The 22418-nt window shown below is 40.1% G+C and overlaps 1 protein-coding gene across 4 annotated transcripts in view; it reads right to left on the reverse strand.

Annotated features, from left to right (window-relative positions):
• IDE (insulin degrading enzyme) overlaps positions 1-22418 on the reverse strand; it is a 96216-nt gene that overhangs the window by 20200 nt on the left and 53598 nt on the right. For all 4 annotated transcript variants that reach the window (XM_037047358.1, XM_037047357.1, XM_037047361.1 and 1 more), the window contains exons 6-14: positions 19148-19260; positions 17924-18086; positions 16917-17009; positions 16401-16492; positions 15289-15369; positions 13699-13802; positions 9172-9274; positions 6459-6581; positions 4607-4689 (exon numbers count right to left, since the gene is read on the reverse strand). In XM_037047358.1, the coding sequence (XP_036903253.1) occupies positions 4607-4689; positions 6459-6581; positions 9172-9274; positions 13699-13802; positions 15289-15369; positions 16401-16492; positions 16917-17009; positions 17924-18086; positions 19148-19260 (955 nt within the window). The remainder of the gene's footprint in view (positions 1-4606; positions 4690-6458; positions 6582-9171; positions 9275-13698; positions 13803-15288; positions 15370-16400; positions 16493-16916; positions 17010-17923; positions 18087-19147; positions 19261-22418) is intronic.

Raw genomic sequence — 22418 nt, forward strand, 5'->3', positions numbered from 1 at the left:
ACAATTTCCTGAAGACACGGTTTGAATTCTTGAGTCTGTCTTTTATGAGGAAAAACAGACGCCTAAAAAAGAAGTCTGAAATATGCCATGTGTGCTGGTGGAGGTGAAGAGGAAGAAGGAGCTGCTTGTCCCAGATGGTGTGACAGAACTGACAAGTTAGAAGGAGTGGAACCGGCCCAAACACATACCTACGTTGGGACTAGTAGGGGGAGGTAAGGCTGAAAGATCTGACTCAGCACTGGCATGTCTCCTCTGTCCTTCCAAGCAAGCATACCTTGGTGCACTGGACCATGAGACTGAGAGGTTTGTGTGCTACAATTACATGCACTTAACAGAGAAAAATTGAGACCTGTGAAAATGTTCGCTTATCTCTGAGCTTCCCCCAAACCAATAAAGCTAAAGCACTGTCAGTAAAATAATTAATGATTTCCACCATATAACTGCAGCCAGAACTAGAAAAAAATATCAAGATAGAGAAATATTTAAGTGAGAAAGGGCAACGAAAGAGAACAACTATGGAGCACAAGGGCTAAATAGGACCACAGAGATCACCTATTTTAAAATTTAATTTCCTAATTAATAAATATAATTTTCCTTGTCACCTGGGTTGGTAGCAGCGGAGTTAAGACTCAAATTTCAGTAAATGATCTACACATTTGACTATATGACACTGCTTACCTTTATGAGAAGTAAGTAAAAGACTCAGTCATTCTACAAATATGTGTTACATGCATAATTAAACACGATGCTAGGCTCTTCTCTAGCTACTGGGAACACAGAAGGGGCAGATCAGGTAAAGTCACTGACCAGAGTTTGTAATCCAGTTGGAGGGGACACATAGTGTAAATACACGCTCGGTGCTGACAGTGCTATGGAGGAAAAGTAAACAGGGGGAGGTGCATGGAGTGCTGTGTTGTGGTGACAGGAGGAGATTGCTGAGATGGTTAATGAGGCCCAGACCTGAAGGAAGCGAAGGAGCAAGGCCTAGGGGTGTCGGGTAGGTGGAGAGCTCTCCAGGCAGAGAAAACAGCTAGTACAAAGAACCTGAGGCAGGTGCTCTCCTGGCTTGTTCGGCAGCAAATTCAGTTTCACTCCATAGAACAACAAATAAAACTAATACACTGAGAGCAAAGCCAACAATTTTATCAAAAACTGATAATGCAGCAAAAATAGGGGTAAAATGCTCAGCCATTAATGCTCAAAGAAAAAACTCTACAGCTATAACAACGTCTTCCATCTGGAAAATCTAAGTGAATGCTGTGTCAATGAATTTTAAAAAAATATATTTTATTGATTATACCATTACAGTTGTTCTATTCCCCCCCTTCATTTCCCTCCACCCGCACACTCCCTCCCCCACCATTCTCCCCCCCTTAGTTTATAACCACATCTCTCAAGTTCTTTAGATTCTATATTTCTCCCTATTCTCCCCCTCCCCCTATCTATTTTCTACCTACCATCTATGCTATTTTCTGTGCCTTCTACCCCTCCCACTCCCCTGTTGCTAACCCTCCAGGTGTTCTTCATTTCTATGGCTCCACTCCTGATCTAGCTGTCCTCTTGGTTTGCTTTTGTTTTACGTGTGGTTGTTCATAACTGTGTGTTTGCTGTCCTTTCCCTGTTAATATTTTTCATCTTCTTTTTCTTATATAAGTCCCTTTAGCATTTCATATAATAAGGGCTTGGTGATGATGAACTCCTTGAACTTGACCTTATCTGAGAAGCACTTTATCTGTCCTTCCATTCTAAATGAAAGTTTTGCTGGATAAAGCAATCTTGGCTGTAGGTCTTTGGATTTCATGACTTGGAATACTTCTTTCCAGCCCCTTCTTGCCTGTAAGGTCTCTTTTGAGAAATCTGCTGACAGACAGTCTGATGGGTACTCCTTTGTCGGTGACTGTCCCCTTATCTCTTGATGCTTCTAGGATTCTCTCCGTCATTTTAGTCTTGGCTAATGTAATTATGATGTGCTTTGGTGTGTTCCTTCTTGGGCCCAACTTCTCTGGGACTCTCTGAGCTTCCTGGATTTCCTGGAAGTCTATTTCCTTTGCCAGACTGGGGAAGTTCTCCTTTATCATTTGTTCAAATAAGTTTTCCACTCATGGCTGTTTCTTTCCCCCTTCTGGTACCCCTATAATCCGGATGTTGGAACGTTTAAAGATGTCCTGGAGGTTCCTAAGCCTCTCCTCATTTTTTTGAATTCTCATTTCTTCATTCCTTTCTGGTGGGATGTTTTGTTCTTCCTTCTGGTCCACTCCATTGATTTGAGTCCCAGTTTCCTTTCCATAACTATTGGTTTCCTGTGCATCTCCCTTCATTTCAATTAGTTTAGCCTTAATATGTTCCTCTAATTTGTGACTATAATCAACCAGTTCTGTGAGCATCCTGATAAATAGTGTCTTAAATTGGGCTTCTGAGAGGCTGGCAATCTGTTGGTCGCTTAGAGTTATCGGCTTGGGACTTTGAGTTCTTCTGGCGCCATCTTTTGGGCTGTTCGTGCCTGTTAAGTCGCAGGAACGGAGCCCTAGGTTTTCACCAGGGCAGGGCAACTAAGTCGCTGGGTTGTGATGTTGTATGTGGGGGTGGGGTCAAAGACGAGCAATGGCGTCCTGTCTGCCGCCTCCCGCCGTGGCCCCCACAGGTGCCAGAGCTGCCACCATCGCCGGGGTCCGCGAGTTTCATCCCACTGCACGCGAGTGTACCACGGCCATCAGCCCTCCACCACTGGGTTCGCCCCCTGGGGCCTGTGTGGTCCGTCCCACTGTGCACGAATGTGCAACTGCGGTCAGTCTGCCCCACACCCTGACTGGTTCCAGGCTACTTGCTCACCTAGGTCTGGGGATCTTTCCTGCCCGACCCTGCTCCGCTACTGGCTCCACCCCTCTTACCGTCCCAGTTGAACGGTTCATTGTTGTTGTTGTCGGACTTCCGTATAATTCAATTTTCGGTTCTTTGGCTGTGTCTTTGTTCTCCAAACCTTTGTTGTATTCAAACTTGGTTGTGGGAGAAGGCACAGTGTTTCCACCTATGCCTCCACCTTGGCGGAAGTCTCAATGAATTTTTTAAAGTATTACACATGGCGACAGATGTCCTTTTTTAGGCAAACCGCAGCTCAGAAATTTAGGGCACAACTCAGAAAAGCAAACTCGTCAAAAGAAAAGAGTCCAGGAAAGGGCTCAGCCTACATGCACCCACTGTGCACCTTTCTTAGGTGGGAGGGAAAAGCCGGAACAAGCCAGGTCTGGGAGCTCACAGCCCTGTGGCACGAGTTCAGAATGCAGCTCCGGGAAATGTCCTAAAATGCTGTGTCTATGGCAGCCATGCCGGTGAATTGAAAAGGGTCCTACACCAACTTTTAAAAGATAACATGATTCAATTGAAATGCTTAAATTCTGATTCATTTCTCAATTTGAAAAACATGATTTTTAAAAAGATTTTATTTATTTATCTTAGAGGGGAAAGGAAGGAGAGAGAGAGAGAGAGAGAGAAATATCAATGTATGGTTGCCTCTCATGCGTCCCCTGCCGGGAACTGGCCTGCAACCCACGCATGTGCCCTGACTGGGAATCGAACCGAGATCATGTGGTTCGCAGGCCGGCGCTCAACCCACTGAGCTACACCAGCCAGGGCTGAAAAACATGATTTTGTAATTAGATGCTATATGTTTAAATATGGATCACAGAGTTTTAAAAACTATAACTCAGAATGCGTAATATAATCCTATTTCTGTAAAGACTAAAAGGATATATCCATACACAAAAAATTTCCACAGGAATCTACAAGAAAGCTAACAGTGTATATACCTCTAGGGAGAACACAACACAGAGAGGATTGGTTGGAGACAGACATTTTTAATTCTAAGAACTACGCTGGGTGGTTTAGCATATGTAAAAATATCAAATGGTCTCTCACTAGGTGTTCTGAAACCAAATGGGAAAATACAGGCATACCCTGCTTTATTGTGCTTCACAGATGTTGATTTTTTTATAAACTGAAAGCAAGACCCTCCACCAGCAAAAAAATTATGGCTTGTTTTATTATGATACTCGTCTTATTGCGGTGGCCTGGAACCCAACCTGCACTATCTCTGAGGTGTGCTTCTAAGCAAGCCAGGAGTAGAGACAGCAATATCTACTGCCTCCAGAAAAGTAATGGGCTGGAAGAGACTCCAGATCATTTAGTAACTACCACCACATTCTTCTGCAGGACATGTGCCAGGAATACAAAGCCAAAACCACAACAAAAATGCCCAAATGATTTAACCTTTCTTTAATGAAACTTCTGGGTGAGTCAATAGCCTTTCCAGATTCCAAAATCCTAATGGTTAGGAAGGTCATCCTCCTAATAACTCACCCAAATCATCTCAGCTAAAGGGTGTACTCCTCAGTGGAGAGGGAAGCACAGACAACCTTGGTTCTTACAATAAGACTTTGCGGCAGCAGCTTTCTCTTGCCTAGGGCACAACTCAGAAAAGCAAACTCTTAAAGGCTAAGTAACTTTAACTCCTTTTGTTTTAGACATGGGTCCTCAAGGAACCAAAGAAACCTTTTAGAAAATAATTATTAATTTTTATAAGAAGCTTTATAGCTTGATTCATTTTACCTACCTGAAAAATTCAAAGTTGAGACAAGCCTTCGGCAAGAAAAACTTGTCGTCTTGTTTGAACCAGAGTTTGCTCATAGCTGTATCCTGTGATGGGGAAAAAATTGGTTATGGAAATATGGGCATACTCGGCAAAAATGTTCACCACCCTTCAAGAGAAGAGTTCTGGAGAGGCTGCTGTCTCCTGGCCTTGAAGCGCACTCAGAGGGCCAGCAAGCAGGGAGTGAAAGGAGGGGACTGGTGATGCCAGCAGCAGAGAGAAATCACCATTTTATCTCCCTTGGATTAATGAGATGGGGACACCGTGGAAGAAGATTCAGACTGGGGAAGCCAATATCGACTGTCCCGTCCCTGTCGTTCAGGACCCTGGGAGGCAGTGCAGGAGTCCCTAGGTGGGGCGTGGCAGCCAGCTTCCGAGGGGGGCCACAAGGATCCCTGCCTACTAGAACCCACCCACACCTTTGTGACGTCCTCTCCCACACTGAACCACAGTTGGTCTGGTCTGTCTGACCAACAGAATGTGACAGAAGTGATGGCATGACACCTCTGAGACGGCGTTATGTAAGACACTGCAGCCTCCCTGCTGATCACTCACTTTGGGGGAAGCCAGATGACATGTCAGGCGACTTTAGGGAGACGCCCATGTGGGGAAAAAATGAGATCTGCCAGAAGCCACGGCACTTCAGCTCCAGTTGAACCCTCGGGCTCTATTTGAACCTTCGGATGGACGAAGCTGCAGCCAACAGCTTGACTATAACTTCGTGAGAGACCCTCAGCCAGAACTACCCCCAAATTTTATCCCAACTGCATGAAATAAAGTAAGCATTTGTGATTTCCAGCTGCTAAATTTTGGAGTCATGTGTTACCCAGCAGAGCCGTGTGCAACACAGCCGGGGATGTACAAACGAGCCACCACCTTGACTGTTTCTCTTGCACTGGATTAAAAATGGCCTCAGGTGTTCACTTGAAACTCTGACGAGATCGAAATGGTCTAATGTTCTCATTAGTTTACTCTGAAAAGTCCTATTTAAATAAATAACAATTAAAACTTAAGAGATAAACAAGTTTTGTCTCTCAGTAGCCTAACCTATATAACTCATTAAAATGTCATTTCTAAAGAAAAATGGTTGTCTTAATAACTATGTAATTGCTTCAGATAAACTCAATTTCATATTCCTAAATACTAATTCTTATCTCACTGAGTTAATTGAATGCTAGGTCATTTCAAGAAAATGAAAATTAAGAAAAATGAGTGTTGATGGTGGTGAATTTAGAAAAAGTTAGTTTGGGGGAAAAATGTGCTAGAATAATTTGATCTTTTTTCTATACAATTTTTACTCAAGGTATGAATGACATGACAATAACATTCTGAAAAAGAAAAAGAAAACCCACAGGTCAAACATCCTTCCTATCTGGGTCCGCACTACTCTGTCCAAAAGAGAGCTCTCTTCCAAGGCAGGGAAACACAACAGCGCCCCTTGGATGCGGACGCTCTCTTCCAGGCTGTAGATTCTTATCTCCAACTTTCACGATGCAGCATGAAATCTACTTCCTTACTGGGTCTTCGGTGAATACGAAAAGGAAGGCACTTTCAATAGACTTGTTATAGTCTAGACTTACTTTTTTCCCTGCAGAGAGAACAATTCCCTAGATTCTGTCTAGTAGTTTTGTTTGCTTTAACATTTTGAATCTTTTTGTGTTTCTTATAGTGTTCTTTCTGCACTTTTTCTGTTGTCTCTTTGGATGTGAGCCCCCCAAATCAACAAAGTACCAAATGCAAGAAGTCGTCTCTCTAAGTCCCTTCCATGTAATAGGTCTGTCCCCTGAATTTAAAATCACTGAATCTAACGTGTTACCTTGATAAGAGAAGGACATGGTGTTGCTTCTTTTTCTAATGGTAAAATCTCAAAATTCGTAGGAATAAACTCATTCTTCATTGGAAGTTTAAATTTCCCATTCAGTTCAGCATTTTGCCATTTCTGGATGGATGATGAAAACATAAGAGTTTAAAAACAGTCATTTCACTTAATATCCAGGCAAATATTAAGGGGATAGATGTCACGTAGCATTCTTTTCCATCAAAAATAAAGAAGCTACTCCTAAGATCTATTGATGACTTTTTATAAAACTTGAGTTGGACTCTCAAGTACTAACCAAGGTTTTACACTGACCTCTCTTCCTCTTTCCACATCTCCAAAATGACCAAATAGGGTTAAGAAATAATCTGAGCCCTGGCTGGTGTAGCTCAGTGGATTGAGCACAGGCCTGCAAACCACACGATCTTGGTTCGACTCCCAGTCAGGGCACATGCCTGGGTTGCAGGCCAGTTCCCAGTGGGGGACACATGACAGGCAACCACACATTGGTATTTCTCTCCCTCTCTCCTTCCCTTCCCCTCTCTCTGAAAATAAATAAAAAATTTTAAAAAAAGAAATAATCTGAGATTGTGGAACACTGAGAGGCTGATTGGTCTGTATGAAGATCATGTTTGCTTCAGTTCATTAAAAAATAAGGAATAATATGTACAGGACTATTTCCTGCAATGGCTAGGAAATAGGTCATTTATTTTTTATCCTTACCTGAGGACATGCTTATTGATTTTAGAGAGAAGGGAAGGGAGGGAGAAAGAAAGGGAAACATGGATGTAAGAGATAAACACTGATCAGTTGCCTCTTGGAGGCACCCTAACCAAGGATAGAACCCACAACCTAGGCATGTGCCCTGATTGAGGATCAAAACCATGGCCTTTTTGGTTTATGAGATGATGCTCCAACCAACTGAGCCATACTGGCTGGGTGGTAATAGGTCATTTATATAAGAGTTAAAATTTTAGCTACTCTAAGTTACTTGCATGTGTGATCTGAAAACAAGGCTAAATGGGGCTTCTTTCACTTCAGTACTTCTTAATACCAGGCCCACACCTGTCACGGATGACCATGTGAACTTTCAAGTGGAGCAGGAATTCAAGCACAAGGTTAAGGACAAACTTAAGATTTAAGTCTGGATTGTGGGACAGGACTGATACTACCTGCGGGTTGGATCTCTTCCACGGGCTGGTGCCAAAAGCTAAGTGGGACAGATCTGAAGCCATCGATCGCTGAACTCTAATTTATAAGGCTTTTCATTACTCAAAAAAGAAATAAAAAGCAACCGACTGCCAGTAATTCTGGGTTCGATGATTTGGTCTCCAGATGATGTGGCAGGGCCTGTGAGCTTCAGCAATTCTATTCTGGTCCCTGCATTTGTGTCTTTTGGCACTGGGGTCATGGGGATGTTGGCCATACTGTTTGTAAGTGGCAACTTAAGTCTTTAGGAATGGCTGAACAGCAGCAACCGGTAAGCACTTAGTAATTTCACTGCTAAGCTCCCAGATAAATTTGTTTTTTAGAAAACTCCCATGCAGGGCAGAGCTGTCCTGGTCTGAATTTGGCAAATAGGGGTTCTCTCTTGTTTTAGGATTAGTTCAGACCTAGCACTAACTCATGGGATATCAGTTTTCCTCACAGTTTAGCAAGTTGGGCTCCAGTGAACTCCTTCTATGCTGTGGATATGTCAGAAGTGCCAGTAATGATTTTCTTTTTTAAACTTTTCTTCTTTTTTCTGTATCATCATTACTCAGGTACGTTTAAGAAATGTCCCATGAATAAAGGACACAATCTTAGCGCTACACAATGAGAACTGTAAAAGAAAACGTAACTAGACAAGTAGATAGGACTCCCAAACAGAATCTTGCCTACTGTTGAATGGGACAATACACTACCTAAATATCCCTGTTGTGAAAAGCCAATCCTCCTCCCTATGTTGACAAAAAGATCAATGATGCAACATGAGGCATAACACACAGCACCTCCTCAAGACTGTTCCCTGCCTGTATTCCCAGCAAGATCATGAACTCTCTGGAGCCCTTGCATCTGTTTTTCATGCTTCCAACTCCCATCTCTTCCTGCCCGTCTGTCTTGGTGTCTTTGCTTCTCTGTGTACTTTGGATTTCAATGATCTCTGACTGCATTGAAGCTGGAAGTTTGCCTGACAGCCCTGCTGGTCTGACAGACACAGAAGGAGGTGGCCATACTGCCATTTCTTCAGGCCAAACCTGAGGTCCAGCTCTCCATCTCCCTCTTTACTCCTCGCAGGATGGTACAGACAGCACCGGGCCGTCACTGTCCACACCCCGGGCTGTGAGCTGANCCCAGCAAGATCATGAACTCTCTGGAGCCCTTGCATCTGTTTTTCATGCTTCCAACTCCCATCTCTTCCTGCCCGTCTGTCTTGGTGTCTTTGCTTCTCTGTGTACTTTGGATTTCAATGATCTCTGACTGCATTGAAGCTGGAAGTTTGCCTGACAGCCCTGCTGGTCTGACAGACACAGAAGGAGGCGGCCATACTGCCATTTCTTCAGGCCAAACCTGAGGTCCAGCTCTCCATCTCCCTCTTTACTCCTCGCAGGATGGTACAGATGGCACCGGGCTGTCACTGTCCACACCCCGGGCCATGAGCTGGTTGACCTAGGGAGTTCATGTTGGTGTGTGCCCTTCACACAAAGACTTCTCACAGTTGAGTTAATCTTACCTTAATGACTTCATCTGCTATAGCTTCTTGTTTGTAGTGGGTTCCATACCATTCTTCTGTGCGATCAGTTTGTCCTTCAAAAGATTTGGAAACTATTGCAACCCTAGAGACAGAGGGGAAAAAGCAAAAAGAAAAAAACCTTTATGCTGTGGTTGGGTAGCTCACTTGGTTGGAGCATCATCCCAATACACCAAGGTCAGGGCACATACAAGAAGAAACCAATGAGTGCACAAATAAGTGGAACAATAAAATCGGTATTTCTCTTTCTGTAAAATCAATATTTAAAAATTTTTTAAAGAATCTGTAAATTCATGTTGTATATACAAAGTTATAGAACCTCACGCATGAAAATGTAAATAATATCCAAGAATGTGTTGGGCCTTTAAGACCCAGAAAATCCAATAAGGCTTAGCTGAAACAGGCAATGTGTGTATAGAGGTCTCCAATCACAGTCTCTGTATCCTCCAGTTATAGCCTAGCATTTTTATTGGGAAAAAGTACTTCCAGGAAAGGTTCTTATGGGTATGCTATTGACTAAAAGAGTAGTAGTTAGGGGAAAAAAACAAAACAACATCAGTTGAAAAATAGTCCTTAAAAAGTAAACTTCTTCCCAGGAACAGCTCAGGCCTGGGGTTAATAAAAGTGTAAATCCATTGGCTCACACATAGATACAAAAGCCAAAAACACACTTTTATTATTACTTTCTAAATTTGTGCTTTATGTTTGTTTTTTCTGCAGAGACTACCATCCACTATGTCTACTACACGCAGGCACCTTAGCCTTCCTGCTGCTAAGACAGAGGGGGACAGACCGAAAAGTGCCTCTCTATCTTATTTATTAAAAGCTTCCCTAATGGGGCCCTGGCTGGCATAGCTCAGTGGATTGAGCGCGGGCCTGCGAACCAGACAATCGCGGTTCGATTCCCAGTCAGGGCACATGCCTGGGTTGCAGGTCGGTTCCCTGCAGGCCAACTACCAGCAGGGGACGCACAAGAGGCAACCATACATTGATGTTTCTCTCCCTCTCTCCTTCCCCTCTAAAGATAAATAAATAAATAAATAAAAATCTTAAAAAAAAAAAAGCTTCCCTAATGGGAAAGTAGAAACAGCTCAGAAGTCAGAAGGAAAAAGAAAGTTCAGGGAGGGAAGTCAGAGGGGAAACGATGTCGAGAAGTTAGGGAACAAAGATTACACACAGAGGAGCAAAAGAAGCTCTGTCCCAGTGGAACGCCTGCCCCGTGGAGGATTATCAGGAACACTTCTCGCCCCTGCACGTTTTAGTTATCAAAGCTGGAATCACTATGCTCCCATCAGCAGAGTAGTCTGATGGGAGCACTGTTATCCAGGCCGTCATGCACTCTGTCACTGACCTGCTGCAGTTACCATTGGCAGAGCCACCAAGGTCAATCCTATGTAGAAGGAACATTTTCCCCCCCTAAATGTGAGTGTAGAGAGGAAGAAAGGTTCTCAATTCTAATTGCATATGATATCAAATTTAGAAAGAGGCAATTTAAACAAAAGTAAAATGTATGCTCTTGCAAATTCACTCCTATAAAGTATTGCTGGGTCAAGTTATTGGCTGCAGGGCAGCAAGAATTATATGAACATAATTTTAAAAAATTAAACGTATTTACTGATTTTTGAGAGAAAGGGAGAGAAACATCGACTGGTTATCTCTTACACACACCTGAAACAGGGACTGACCCCCCCCCTTGGAATGAACCCCCCACCTTTTGGTGTGTGGGATGATGCTCCAACTGATCCACACTGCCCAGGGCTATATGAACATAATTTAAGTAATTTTTCTTGCAAAAAAAGCACATCCTTGTCATATAATCTTGACAGCACTATCTTGTATTTGTATAATACTTTTCAACTTTGCTGAATTATTTTGCATCAGATAGAAAGATATACTATTGCTATTTTGCAGATGGGCAGGTTTCAAGGAAATTAAATGGGAACCAGTGTTCATGACATTATATAAAGTTAACTTTTCACGTGACTCCTCTACAGGGTGATGAACTCTGAGGCTTCACATTAGTTACTCGATAAACACGAAGGAGGTTGATGAGAAAAGTGATCTATCTAAGATCTCATGACTAGTAGGTGGCAAAACCACACATAAATGTCACTAACAGGAACCTTTACAACTGTCTGGTAAGTTCTATTATGAAGTTTGAAGCTCTTTCTCCTTGTGCTGATAATAGGTTTTGTTTTGAAAAGTTCGGTTACAAAATTCAGGAGGACTTAGTTTGATTTTTTTTTGAAGAATGTATAGCTACACTGTTTTTCTTGACTGAAATGATTTAGTACGTATTCTGAGTATTTTTCTTCAATATATTTTAATCATGTAAGCAAATGCATAAATCACTCTGTGAGCAGAAGTTTTTATCTCGATGAAGTCTAATTTATCAATGTTTTTTTATTTAATGGTTACTGCTTTTTATGTTCTAAAAAATCTTTGCCTATCTCAAGGTTTTAAAGGTACTTTCTTTTGTTTTCTCCTAGAAGTATACAGTTTTAGCATTTATACTAAGGTCTATAATCTATTTCAAATTAATTTTTGTGAATGGTATAAGGAAAAGGTCAAGTTTCACTTTTTCTGTATGGATGATGGATAATGGAAAAGTACCATTTGTTGAGAAGACTTTCCTTTCCCAACTTAATTATCTTGGTGCCTCTGCTGAAAAATAAATTGACTAGTGATGAATGGATAAATAAAATGTGATATATATACACAATGGAATATTATGCAGCATTAAAAAGGAAGGAAATCTTAACATTATGTTAAGTGAAATTAAAACACGTATTATTCTACTTATAATAGGTATCTAACAAAGTAGAAACAAAGTAGAATGGTGATAACTGGGGATAGAAGGAGGGGAAAAAGTTGTTTAATGGGTATATTTTTAGTTCTGCAAGATGAAAAAGTTCTGGAGATCTGTTTCACAACAATACAAATGTACTTATCATTACTGAATCATACACTTAAACATGATTAAGATGGTTAATTTTGTATTGTATGTTTTTTACCACAATAAAAAAAGAAATCAATTGACCATATATGTGTGGGCCTACTTCTGGACACTGTTCTATTAATAATGATTTCTTTGTCTATCTTTATGACAATACTACAATGTCTTAATTACTGTAGCTTTATAAATATTAAGTCTTCAAATTTAAGTCCTCTAATTTTTTTGTGCGGGTGCAAGAATGGTCTGGCTAATCTAGGTCCTTTGTATATCCATATGAATTCTGGAATCAGCCTACCAACTTCTGCAAGAAAAAAAAGCCTACTAAGATTCTAATTGTGATTAAACTGAGTCTATGAATCAGATTAGAGAGAAATGAAATCTTAACAATATCAAGCTTCTGACTCTTTGCACAAGGTCTTTAGTTTCTCTCGGCACCTTTGTATATATTTTTTGTGTAGAGGTTAAAGTCATTCCTAAGTATTTTATGATTTTGTTGCTAATTGTAAATAATTGTTTTAATTTTAAAAATATTTCTATTTAGAAATAATTGTAAATTTGTAGGATGTTACAAAAATAGTACAAAGAGTCCTGTGTACTCTTCATCCAGTTTCTCTCAATGGTCACATCTTCTTAATTATGGTGCAGTATCAGAGTGAGGAAACTGGTATTGGTACAATGTGTCTATATATTATAGTTCTATGTCACTTTTTAAAAATTTAATTTTCCCATTGTTTGTTGCTAGTATATGCCTGGAAAAGTTTGAACAAAGGTAACTAGGAAAAAAGACTTTGATAGAATAGTTCTGTTAGAAGGATTTTTTTCCTTCAAAAAGTTCTACCAGATGGTTGATTTTATTCATAAAATGATTGTGTCAAAAGCAAATTTACTCAATTGTCATATTCTCAGGAGAATTTTGGAGATATGCCCTTGACAAAGGAGAAAAATTAAAAATGCAAAATAAGTGATCAAATGTATTCCTTCTATTATTTGACTTGAGAAAAATACAGAGGAGATTCCATTTTAAGGCAGAAACATCACGCGGTAGCTCATACTCTCTTTGGGGCTGACCCTCCGGTAACAGCCACATCTCCGTCACTGTAAGAGCGTCTCCGACTTTGCACCTCCTGGTTGCCCATGGGTTGGTCAGAAGAACTCTGAGGTCGCAATCCTTACTTCCACTAGAAAAAATACAGTGTCCTCACTTGCTCATAAAACCGGGAGGTGAGATGAAACCTTGGGCATTTGAGTTAGGGTAAAGCCAGGTTAAGGCAATCTATTATCACATTTTATTCATGATAGAGTCTTCACATTTCAGAGATATTGCCTCAAAATACTTCCAGTGGAGGGAGGATAAATGAAGATGGGTGGGTAACGATAACAAAGCCATGTACTGACTGTTGAGGTTTGGTATTGGTACATCACACTAGTCCCTCTACTTTGTAATCATGCTTGATAAAAATTTTTAAAGCATTTTATTCACAACTTCAAGTTTTCCAGTTCTGAACATTACTGAAAAATTAGTATGTAACTGTAAAATCTGCTGAGTGACTCACCGGACATTTTCTGGTCTGAGTTTATCAAGAACCATCTCTATTAAATCAGGTCTAAATTCTTCCAGTAAATATTCAGCTGTGAGCACTTCTTCTAGGGGATAATACTGTAAATAAATAAGTAAATAAACAAATGTATAAGGCTAACTTATTAAAAAGCAATCAAATCTCTAATACATGAAATCCATTATTTTATACCCCTCTCTTTCCTTCAATTCAATTTTAATCCACTAGAAAATTTTCTCAATTTTTTTCTCTTTCCTACCACACTTTTAAGCAGTTTTATATTATGGAATGCTCTTATATTTAATCTCCCAATACACTTATATTATAGAGAGCAAAATCACATTTTTTCCAGGTAAAAATGTAGTATTTCTGCCTAAAAACTGAGTAATTGTTAATGAAGAAAATTTGATGGTTAAATGCTGACATCCGTAGGATTCTTACTATAAAGTAAATACATTTTTATGAACCAAACTTCTCAAATTTCTATGAACATAATCAGATAAACATTTATGAAGTTGTTGTGGGGGAAAATGGCTTATATTTTTGGCTAATGAGGAAAAATAAGGTACAAGATGTTTTTTAGTAAGAACATCTTCCAATATACCGAGACAGACTGACCCACTCATTCAACAAGTATTTAATGAACACCCACTCTGTACCAGTGTTCTAGGGGCTGCTGTGGGTACAGCAGCAGCAATAGATGAGACAGATGCTGTCCCTGTTCTCAAAGGAGCTATACTGTAATTGGGAAGGAGGGAGACAATAAATAAATACTGTCATTGTATGTATAGGTGCTATGAAGAAAATTAAAAAGGGGCAGGGGTGTGATGGGGAGGTCAGAGGTCTCTGAGAGGAGGAGACACGTGAGCAAGGACCCAAAGCATAAGGGTCTTCCCTCACATAGCCATGCAAAGGTTAGAGAGTGTACCAGGTAGAGAAGACGTCAAATATAAGGGCCCTGAGTGGAGGAATGAACTTAGTGCTTGAAGATAAGGCAAAGAGTATCACCGGAATTAAATGGGAATGGGAGGAGTAGTTGGGGGGATATGGAATACGGTCAGAGAGACAGGCTGGGGCCAGATCACCTTGAATGTCAAGGTAAAATTGTGTACTTTATTCCAACTTTGATGGGAAACTACTGAAGGACTTGACACAGAGGAGCAAAACAATCTAATTCTGGTTTTCAAAAGATCACTAAGGCTGGAAACATAAACTAAGTGGGGACAGGAAGAACCCAGGGAACCCAGGGAAGAGACTGATGGTAGTTCAGACTGGAGTGGTAGGAATGGAAATGAAGAAAAGTGACTACATGATCTATAGCTTTCCCGTAATCAGCTATTAACAGATCGTAGAATTGAAAACTATTTAAAGCCAGTAAGTAAAATGCCTATGCAATGAAAAATATTACAGATGATGAAAATTAAGATTAAGCATGTCTTGACATCAAAGTTTGCCAGGTTGCTACAAAGTCTAAAATTTTATACTGCAGCTTCAATTTCTATCAGTTGTGTAGTATTGAAAGTAATACATGCAGGATCACCGAAACACTCTACACACCAACACATACAGTAAAATAACTGCACTTACATGCAATATCCCTGCGATCTTAGAGGTGTAGCCCCGTGGCCTCTCTTTATCTTTAAACCTAAAAGCAACAGCATTCAAGTCCTAAAATGAAAAGTTAATCCAATTAGACCCAAGTCAACTATTATTTACAAATACCGACTGTGTGTGTGATTGGTTTGCACTACAGATTTTCTACTCTATACTTAACTTCATTACACTTTCAGGAAAAAATGACTATGCTTGATTTAAAAATGTATAGAGCATGAATAAAAATAACAAGTAATTGGGAAAACTGTGTGCAAGAACCTCATGAGATCCAAGAGTTAGTTGCATAGATGGTCATTTTTCTGACCCATTCTGAGAAGTGCACCCAGATTAGCACTCCTGTCCTGAACTCCACAGAGATTATACCTCGAAACTTTTACCAAGATAAACAAGATGTCTCTGTCCCTTAAACACATTTCAGAATATTGATAGGCCTTAAATATAAAATACATATCTTTCAAAGCCCTTTAAAAAGAAGCCTTTAAAAATTTAGAAGACAAATAATGTTTTTTCTTATGAAGAAAGGAAGGAGGGAGGGAGAGAGGGAGGGAGGGAGGGAGGGAGGGAGGAAAGGAGGGAGGGAGGGAGGGGGGAAAGAAGAAAGAAAAGGAGATAGCTAGGCTTTTCCATCCATATATACAATAAAATCACTCTTAAGACCACAATCATTAAGACCACAATCATATATGAGGTAATTCACTATTTATTTGAAGTTTGCTGCAGATTTTCATGGTCAGATCTGAAAATGAAAGAGCTCATGCAGCTTCAAACAGAGTAAAATAAACCCAGATACCAGCTCAATAAACTGCTGGCATTCTTCTGAGGGACAGAAAAGCAACCCAATTCCTTCCCTTTTCCCTCCTGACAAAGGTTATATGATGCCTTCACCCTTAGTTGGGCCCCAGGCAGCCAATCAGACGAGTCCAACTAAGCCTCCACTAAAGCTACTATGCATTATAAAGTTTTATTTAGATTAGGAAAAAAATACTTCAAAAGTTTCACAGGGCCCTAAATTTAAATTAATTCACATACTCATATACATGTTCTGAAAATTTTCCTTAAGAAGAATTTTGGTGAAACAAAAGTACCTTGCACTCTTGGAAAACCCATTCTTGAGGTCCTTCTGCGCGTAACTTCTGAATGTATTCAAACATGTGCAAAATTATATCTTCAACATGTACTGGAAAAAAGGGGCATACTTAAAAACCATCCAGCCCTCAAATTCTTTAAAGCAGTGAACTCCCTCCTAAGGTAAAGCCGGGTAAATGGAAGATGGCCCCCTCTACGACCCGAAGTTCTCCCTCCCTGAGACTGGATTTAGGGTCCTGAACACAAGGCCGTCCAGGTTCCAGGATGCGACGGAATGGGCTCGGGAGTAGTGTGTGAGCCAAGCGTACATGTACAAGTGCAACACAATGCTCAGATGTTAGGTGGGAAAATCATCCATGAAACAAAGGGCACATCACAAATGGAAAATACAGTGGAGAAAGTGTACACATTTTATAGCTTTACAACATAAAACAGATTCACAGCATAAAGGAGTTAAAAAAAGTAAATCATACTAAGTCAGTTTTCATTCAAAAACAAAAAAAGTCAATACTTACATAATCCTTCCTCGGTCAAATCCACATTAATGATAAAAAACATGAAACCTCGGGCTCCTTCCTTCTGCCCACCAACGAGAGTATTTACCCAGCCTATAACATTCAACAGAAATAACATGATTGCAGGTATGGCCTCTTTTAGGACAGGGAATTTTTAAAAAAATTTTCATATTGTATGTTCCCAAAAGATTAGAATGGACCTCTTGCAGAAAAGACTGGGGGAAAAAAACACACACAGAAAAAGTCCATAAAAGCCATTTCAGATACTGCGGAAGACTCAAGGGGTTTTTGCGGGGTTGGAAGCTTTTTTTAGGACTCCTCAAGTCAGCTCCCAAGGCAAGAGTAGAATACTACATGTAAGTGTTTTATGTAAAGCAAAGGCTGAACTGAGAGGGGCCTTGGAAATCATTAACTGACTGGATCCTACTACATCCTCTGTTGTGAAGGTTATGAGCAGGCAAATAAATAATGGGTACTGACATTTCACAGAAATGGGAAAAAATATCCAATGTGAGTTTATACTTTTCAACCTCTTGATACATTTTTAAAAAGTACCAAAATATCTTATGAAATGCCTAACCTTTACTGCTCAATGCTGAAGGGTAAAATAACTTATGAAAATTTTTTTAAAAATCCAAAGCAAAGCCCTGGCTGGCATGGCTCAGTGGATTAAGCGCCAGACTGTGAATCAAATGGTTGTAAGTTCAGTTCCCAGTCAGGGCACATGCCTAGATTGCTGGCCAGGTCCCCAGTACTGGGCATGTAAGAGGCAACCACATATCGATATTTCTCTCCCTCTCTTTCTCTAAAAAAAAAAAAAAAAAAGCCCAAAGCAAAAAACTAAGCACACTTAACAACCACCACCTCTCTCTCTCCCATAATCCCCAAACAAACTCTAATTCAAAAATGTTCTTTCCCAGGAAAGAACTATTTAAGAGAAAATGAGAGCCAGAGTAAAAAGATACCGTGTGGTACTATACTCAGAAGCTGCCGCCCTAGTGACTTACCCTTTGATTTAAGTTCTGATAACAGACTTCCAGGACCTTCATGTCCAATGAGATGACCAAGATAATGACCGGGGTTTGATTTGTAGTATTTCTGAAGGTCAGGTATGGGAAATGTCACGTAAAGATTCCTAATATCTTTAATAGGTACTATTTTATATATTTTCTGGAGGGGAAAAAAAACAAATCACAAAAGATTAGCTGTATACAACTCCTACTGAATAAAATATTTATAAACTATAAAGAATACTTATTTTCATGGAAGAATTCCAAATTCAAGAGGGACTCTATTGCCGAAGAAAATCACACTGACCATAAAGAAATAGCCACCTGGCTTCTTTTTTGGTGGGATGTTATTAGAGTTGGTAGAAAGCTCATGTTTTGTCCCCCAGACCACGTAGCTTAATCCTTCCAGATGCTTCCTTCTGGCACTAGATTCTAGCTTTTACAGTCCACCAAGGTTATAGCTATCAAAACTACCTTTACTGTGCAAAGATCCGATTATATTGATATCTTTTTGGTGATACATATCCCTAATAATATGAAATTGATTTGCTTTTTCAGATAAATATTAGAAACTATATAAATAATGAAACCTCCAAAAATTTCCATGTACTCTTTGGTAAACTAGGTATATTGGAGAGGGACCCAGAAATACTCAGGATTATCTTCTGGAGGAGGGCCCCTTGTGGTACAGGCTTCCCCCTGCTGGGACACTTTTAGGAACCCATCTGTATCAGTGTATCAGCGGCATTGTTGTGAGAGGCTGCGTTCAGCTTCAGTGAATTTTTCTGAAGGTTGTTTCAGCGCATTTGCCCATTCATGCTGGGTGGCTTACAAGTGCACCTGCCCACACTGCACTGAGTGTGCAGCAGTTCTGGACCCAAACCAGCATGGCCCCTGAGCCCCACCCTCCCTATTCCCCAATCTCACCCTGAGAGACTTATTTTTTTGTTTCCCTGGATGAAAAAAGTCCTCAAAGGGAAACAAATAATGGCAGAAGCAACTACAAGGCATCAAAATTGAGGAGTTCAAAAACTGTTATCAGCAGTGGGAAAAACGTCTCAACAGGTGTATTGCATCAAATGGAGAGTACTCTGAAGGTAACTGAAGTTTACACATGTAAGATAAATACACAATTTTTTATAAGTTCAATTTTGGGGCGTCCCCACTCATACAAGTCCATGAATTCAAAAACACAACAAAACCAGAAACACACGCACTTACTTTAAGATGTTCCTCTTGGAAAGGGTGCTCAGGGAATTCTGGCAATGGCACATTTTTGTTCTCTACTTCAGAAAATAACTTTACCACCAGATTAGTCAACTCATCTAAAGATTCTACAAGAAAAGAGAAAGGAAAATAGACTTTAATCTAATCATAACACATGACAAGTAGTGTTTAAGACTTTAGGATCATATATATACATATATAAAATCACATCATACACCTTAAACTTGCACGTGTTGTATGTCAGTTCCATCTCAGTAAGCTGGGGTGGGGGTGAGGAAACTTAGGATCTCCTAAAAACAATAGGACTATTAAAATGAAAACATAGAATTAAAGAAAAAACAGAAACCCTGCTCCAGATAAAATTGAAGCACTCAGTTAAGTTTTACCAGTGCCTATGTAATTTCTAAATCTGTTAAATAATATTAATAATGATTATACCTCACATATCTGGAAACTGACTACTTTATCTATGTTTCCCATACTAAACCATCAGCTGACAGATGGGATATTCACTTTATAAACTGACACAGTCTACAGCCATTGTTAAAAGTCAAATGTTAAGAGTTTGCAAGTGATTGCTTTTATGAGGAAATAGTACAAAACGTGAAAAGGATGCTGGGTGGCTGGGGATCAATCCAGGAGACCTGGATCCTAACCCCAGCTTTACCAAGCAACCATGTCAACTGACTACCTGGACAACTGGTTAACTACTCCTGATTCTGTAGGAAAAGAAGGTTGGGTGGGATGATCACAAGTCTCTTCCAAGTTCTAACATTAAATTACTCTTTACTGTGATATGCTAAACTCACTCAAAGACTTTTAATAATTGATAAAATTATGTGGTCACTTAAATCAAGTCTTCCTATCCTATTATTTATCTGTATTTTTTATAGAGTTGTACTTGCAAAAACTTCTGCAGCACTGCTTATGACAACAAAAACAGGAACGGACCTAAACCTCTACCAATGTGCGGATGCTATGAAATATCTGCACATTAGAATTTTAAATAGTCATTAACAAGGAACAGACCTGCATATGCTAATATAAAAATATCTCAAAGATCTATTAAGTGAAAACTTCAGGCTATAAAACAATGCCATGTGATAGAATCTCATTTAATTTTTTTCATCCTCACCTAATGACATTTTTTCATTGCTTTTAGAGAAAGGAAGGGAGAGAAACATTGATGTGAGAGAGAAGTACTGACTGGTTGCCTCCTGTATGCACCTAGACAAGGGATCGAACCCATGAACCAGGCATGTGCCCTGACCAGCAATCAAATATGCAACCTTTTGGTTACGGGACAATGCTCCAACCTACTGAGCCACACTGGCCAGGTTCATTTAATTTCTTAGCAAACATACATATAGGTAACTATATTAACAAAATTCTACTTTAGAAGTATAAAAAATACCATAAGTGACTCTCTTTTTTCTTTCTTTCTTTTATTCAAGCAGGTGACTGACTATCTTTGCGGGGAAGGTACAGATGTCAAAGGAGGGGAAGAGGAAGAACAAGTTGATTTCCACCTTAAACCTTTCAGTGTCAGATAAAAATTTTCCCATGTACAGACATCACTATTAGTCCAAAAGGGAAAAAGTGAAAAAAGGTTATCCTTTTATAAACAAGATAACCATTCTCCTTGATTCTGTCTCCTTAAAAATAGGTTACTTATAAATGGTATAAACATTCATCACTTGTCACTGTCAAGAAGCATTTGGATCAAATAAGAAATTTCCCTTGATACTCTATGACCCATTTTGAACTTTTCCATGAACTTTTTAGAGAGCACTTAATCACTGAGAACTGCCTTTATATGTATGAAATTCTCTCCTAGCCTATAAACATGAACATTTGAAGTTTATTTACAAAACATACATTATTTTTACTTTGATTTTTTGACATGTATAAAGGACTCCAAAATGTTCAGAGCCAACTAAAACGCAGACCAGTGGCTACGTGTTACATGACAAGTGAATTTGGGAATTGGCCAGTCACATTTGGAGTGAGCGATGTCAGTGACATCTCTGACATAGACACAGATGGGTCACGCGCCATGAAACAAGGTGTGCGGCCAACAAAGGTTTGTTGACCTAAGTGCTGATGATGACGGCAAAGCCTTTTATATAGCAAGGTTCTATCTAACAGGCATGCCTTTTGAGTATTTCTAGCCTAAAAGCATAAAGTCACAATACAGTTTTTTAAAGGTAGAGCAGCTGCACAACGCTGTATAGTCTGCCTTCACCACTAAGCGGTGGGCTATCAGTGATCAGAGAACTGGGTCTCATCCACTTTCACATCAGCAGGACTTGGCATCCCAGTGTCTCTCCTTGAGAGGTACCTAATGCCAAGTGTCCATGTAATTACTGTGGACACAACTAGAGGGATGGCCCTGAGGAGAACAAAGAACCTTCCACATGGTAACTCTTCTTCTCCCCTCCTCCTGGAAGGGGGAACAGATTATCTATCAATCCTCCAAGAGACCCTGCTTCCTCTTCACAGCTCTGCACTGTTCGCACGCCTCTCCCAGGCCCGTTAGCACGGAGGTCGGTCACACTAGGAGAGCGATGTGTATACGACGAGGGACCGGAAACATTTCATTTCTTTTGGACACTACTCTGTCACTGCCACTAAAACAAGAACACTGAGGGCAGCGCTCATGTCTGATTCATCTGCTACATTAACCCGTCCAATAAGTGCTCATCGAAATCACATTTTTTCTCAATATGACAGAGACAAAAACGCAGCTTAAGCATCTACCCCCAGGACTAGGCTCTAAATTCCGATATTTAACACTCTAGAGCCACCTCCACTTAGAAAACACACAAGGATTACACTTTTCTTATTAGCAATCTCTTCTTGGACCCATTTTATATCTTGACTGCTACTGTCAAATTTAAAAATATATATACATATGCAATTTATTTTCTAACTATAAAAGTAACATTTGCTAATAGCAGAAAACGTAGAAAAACAAAAGCCATCCATAGTCACATGATTACTGGGTGCTATGAGAAGCCACCACTCACGGAGCATTTGCTGTGTGTCCAGCACTACATTGAATACTTTTTCCACACTATCTCAATTAAACCTCACAACAGGCATGAGGTCCCACCTCCACTTTACAAATGCAACAAATGAAGTGCAGAGAATCGGAGTAACTTTGCTAGCTCACAGCCACACGACTGAATGAGGAGTTCATTTGGAACTCAAACACAGCCTGTCGGACATCCTCTCTAGGGAATGTGTGCTTAACTACTATCCC

This window comes from Sturnira hondurensis, unplaced genomic scaffold (genome assembly GCF_014824575.4).
Source record: "Sturnira hondurensis isolate 20B ecotype Veracruz unplaced genomic scaffold, ASM1482457v3 Scaffold0005563, whole genome shotgun sequence".
NCBI classification, from domain to species: domain Eukaryota; kingdom Metazoa; phylum Chordata; class Mammalia; order Chiroptera; family Phyllostomidae; genus Sturnira; species Sturnira hondurensis.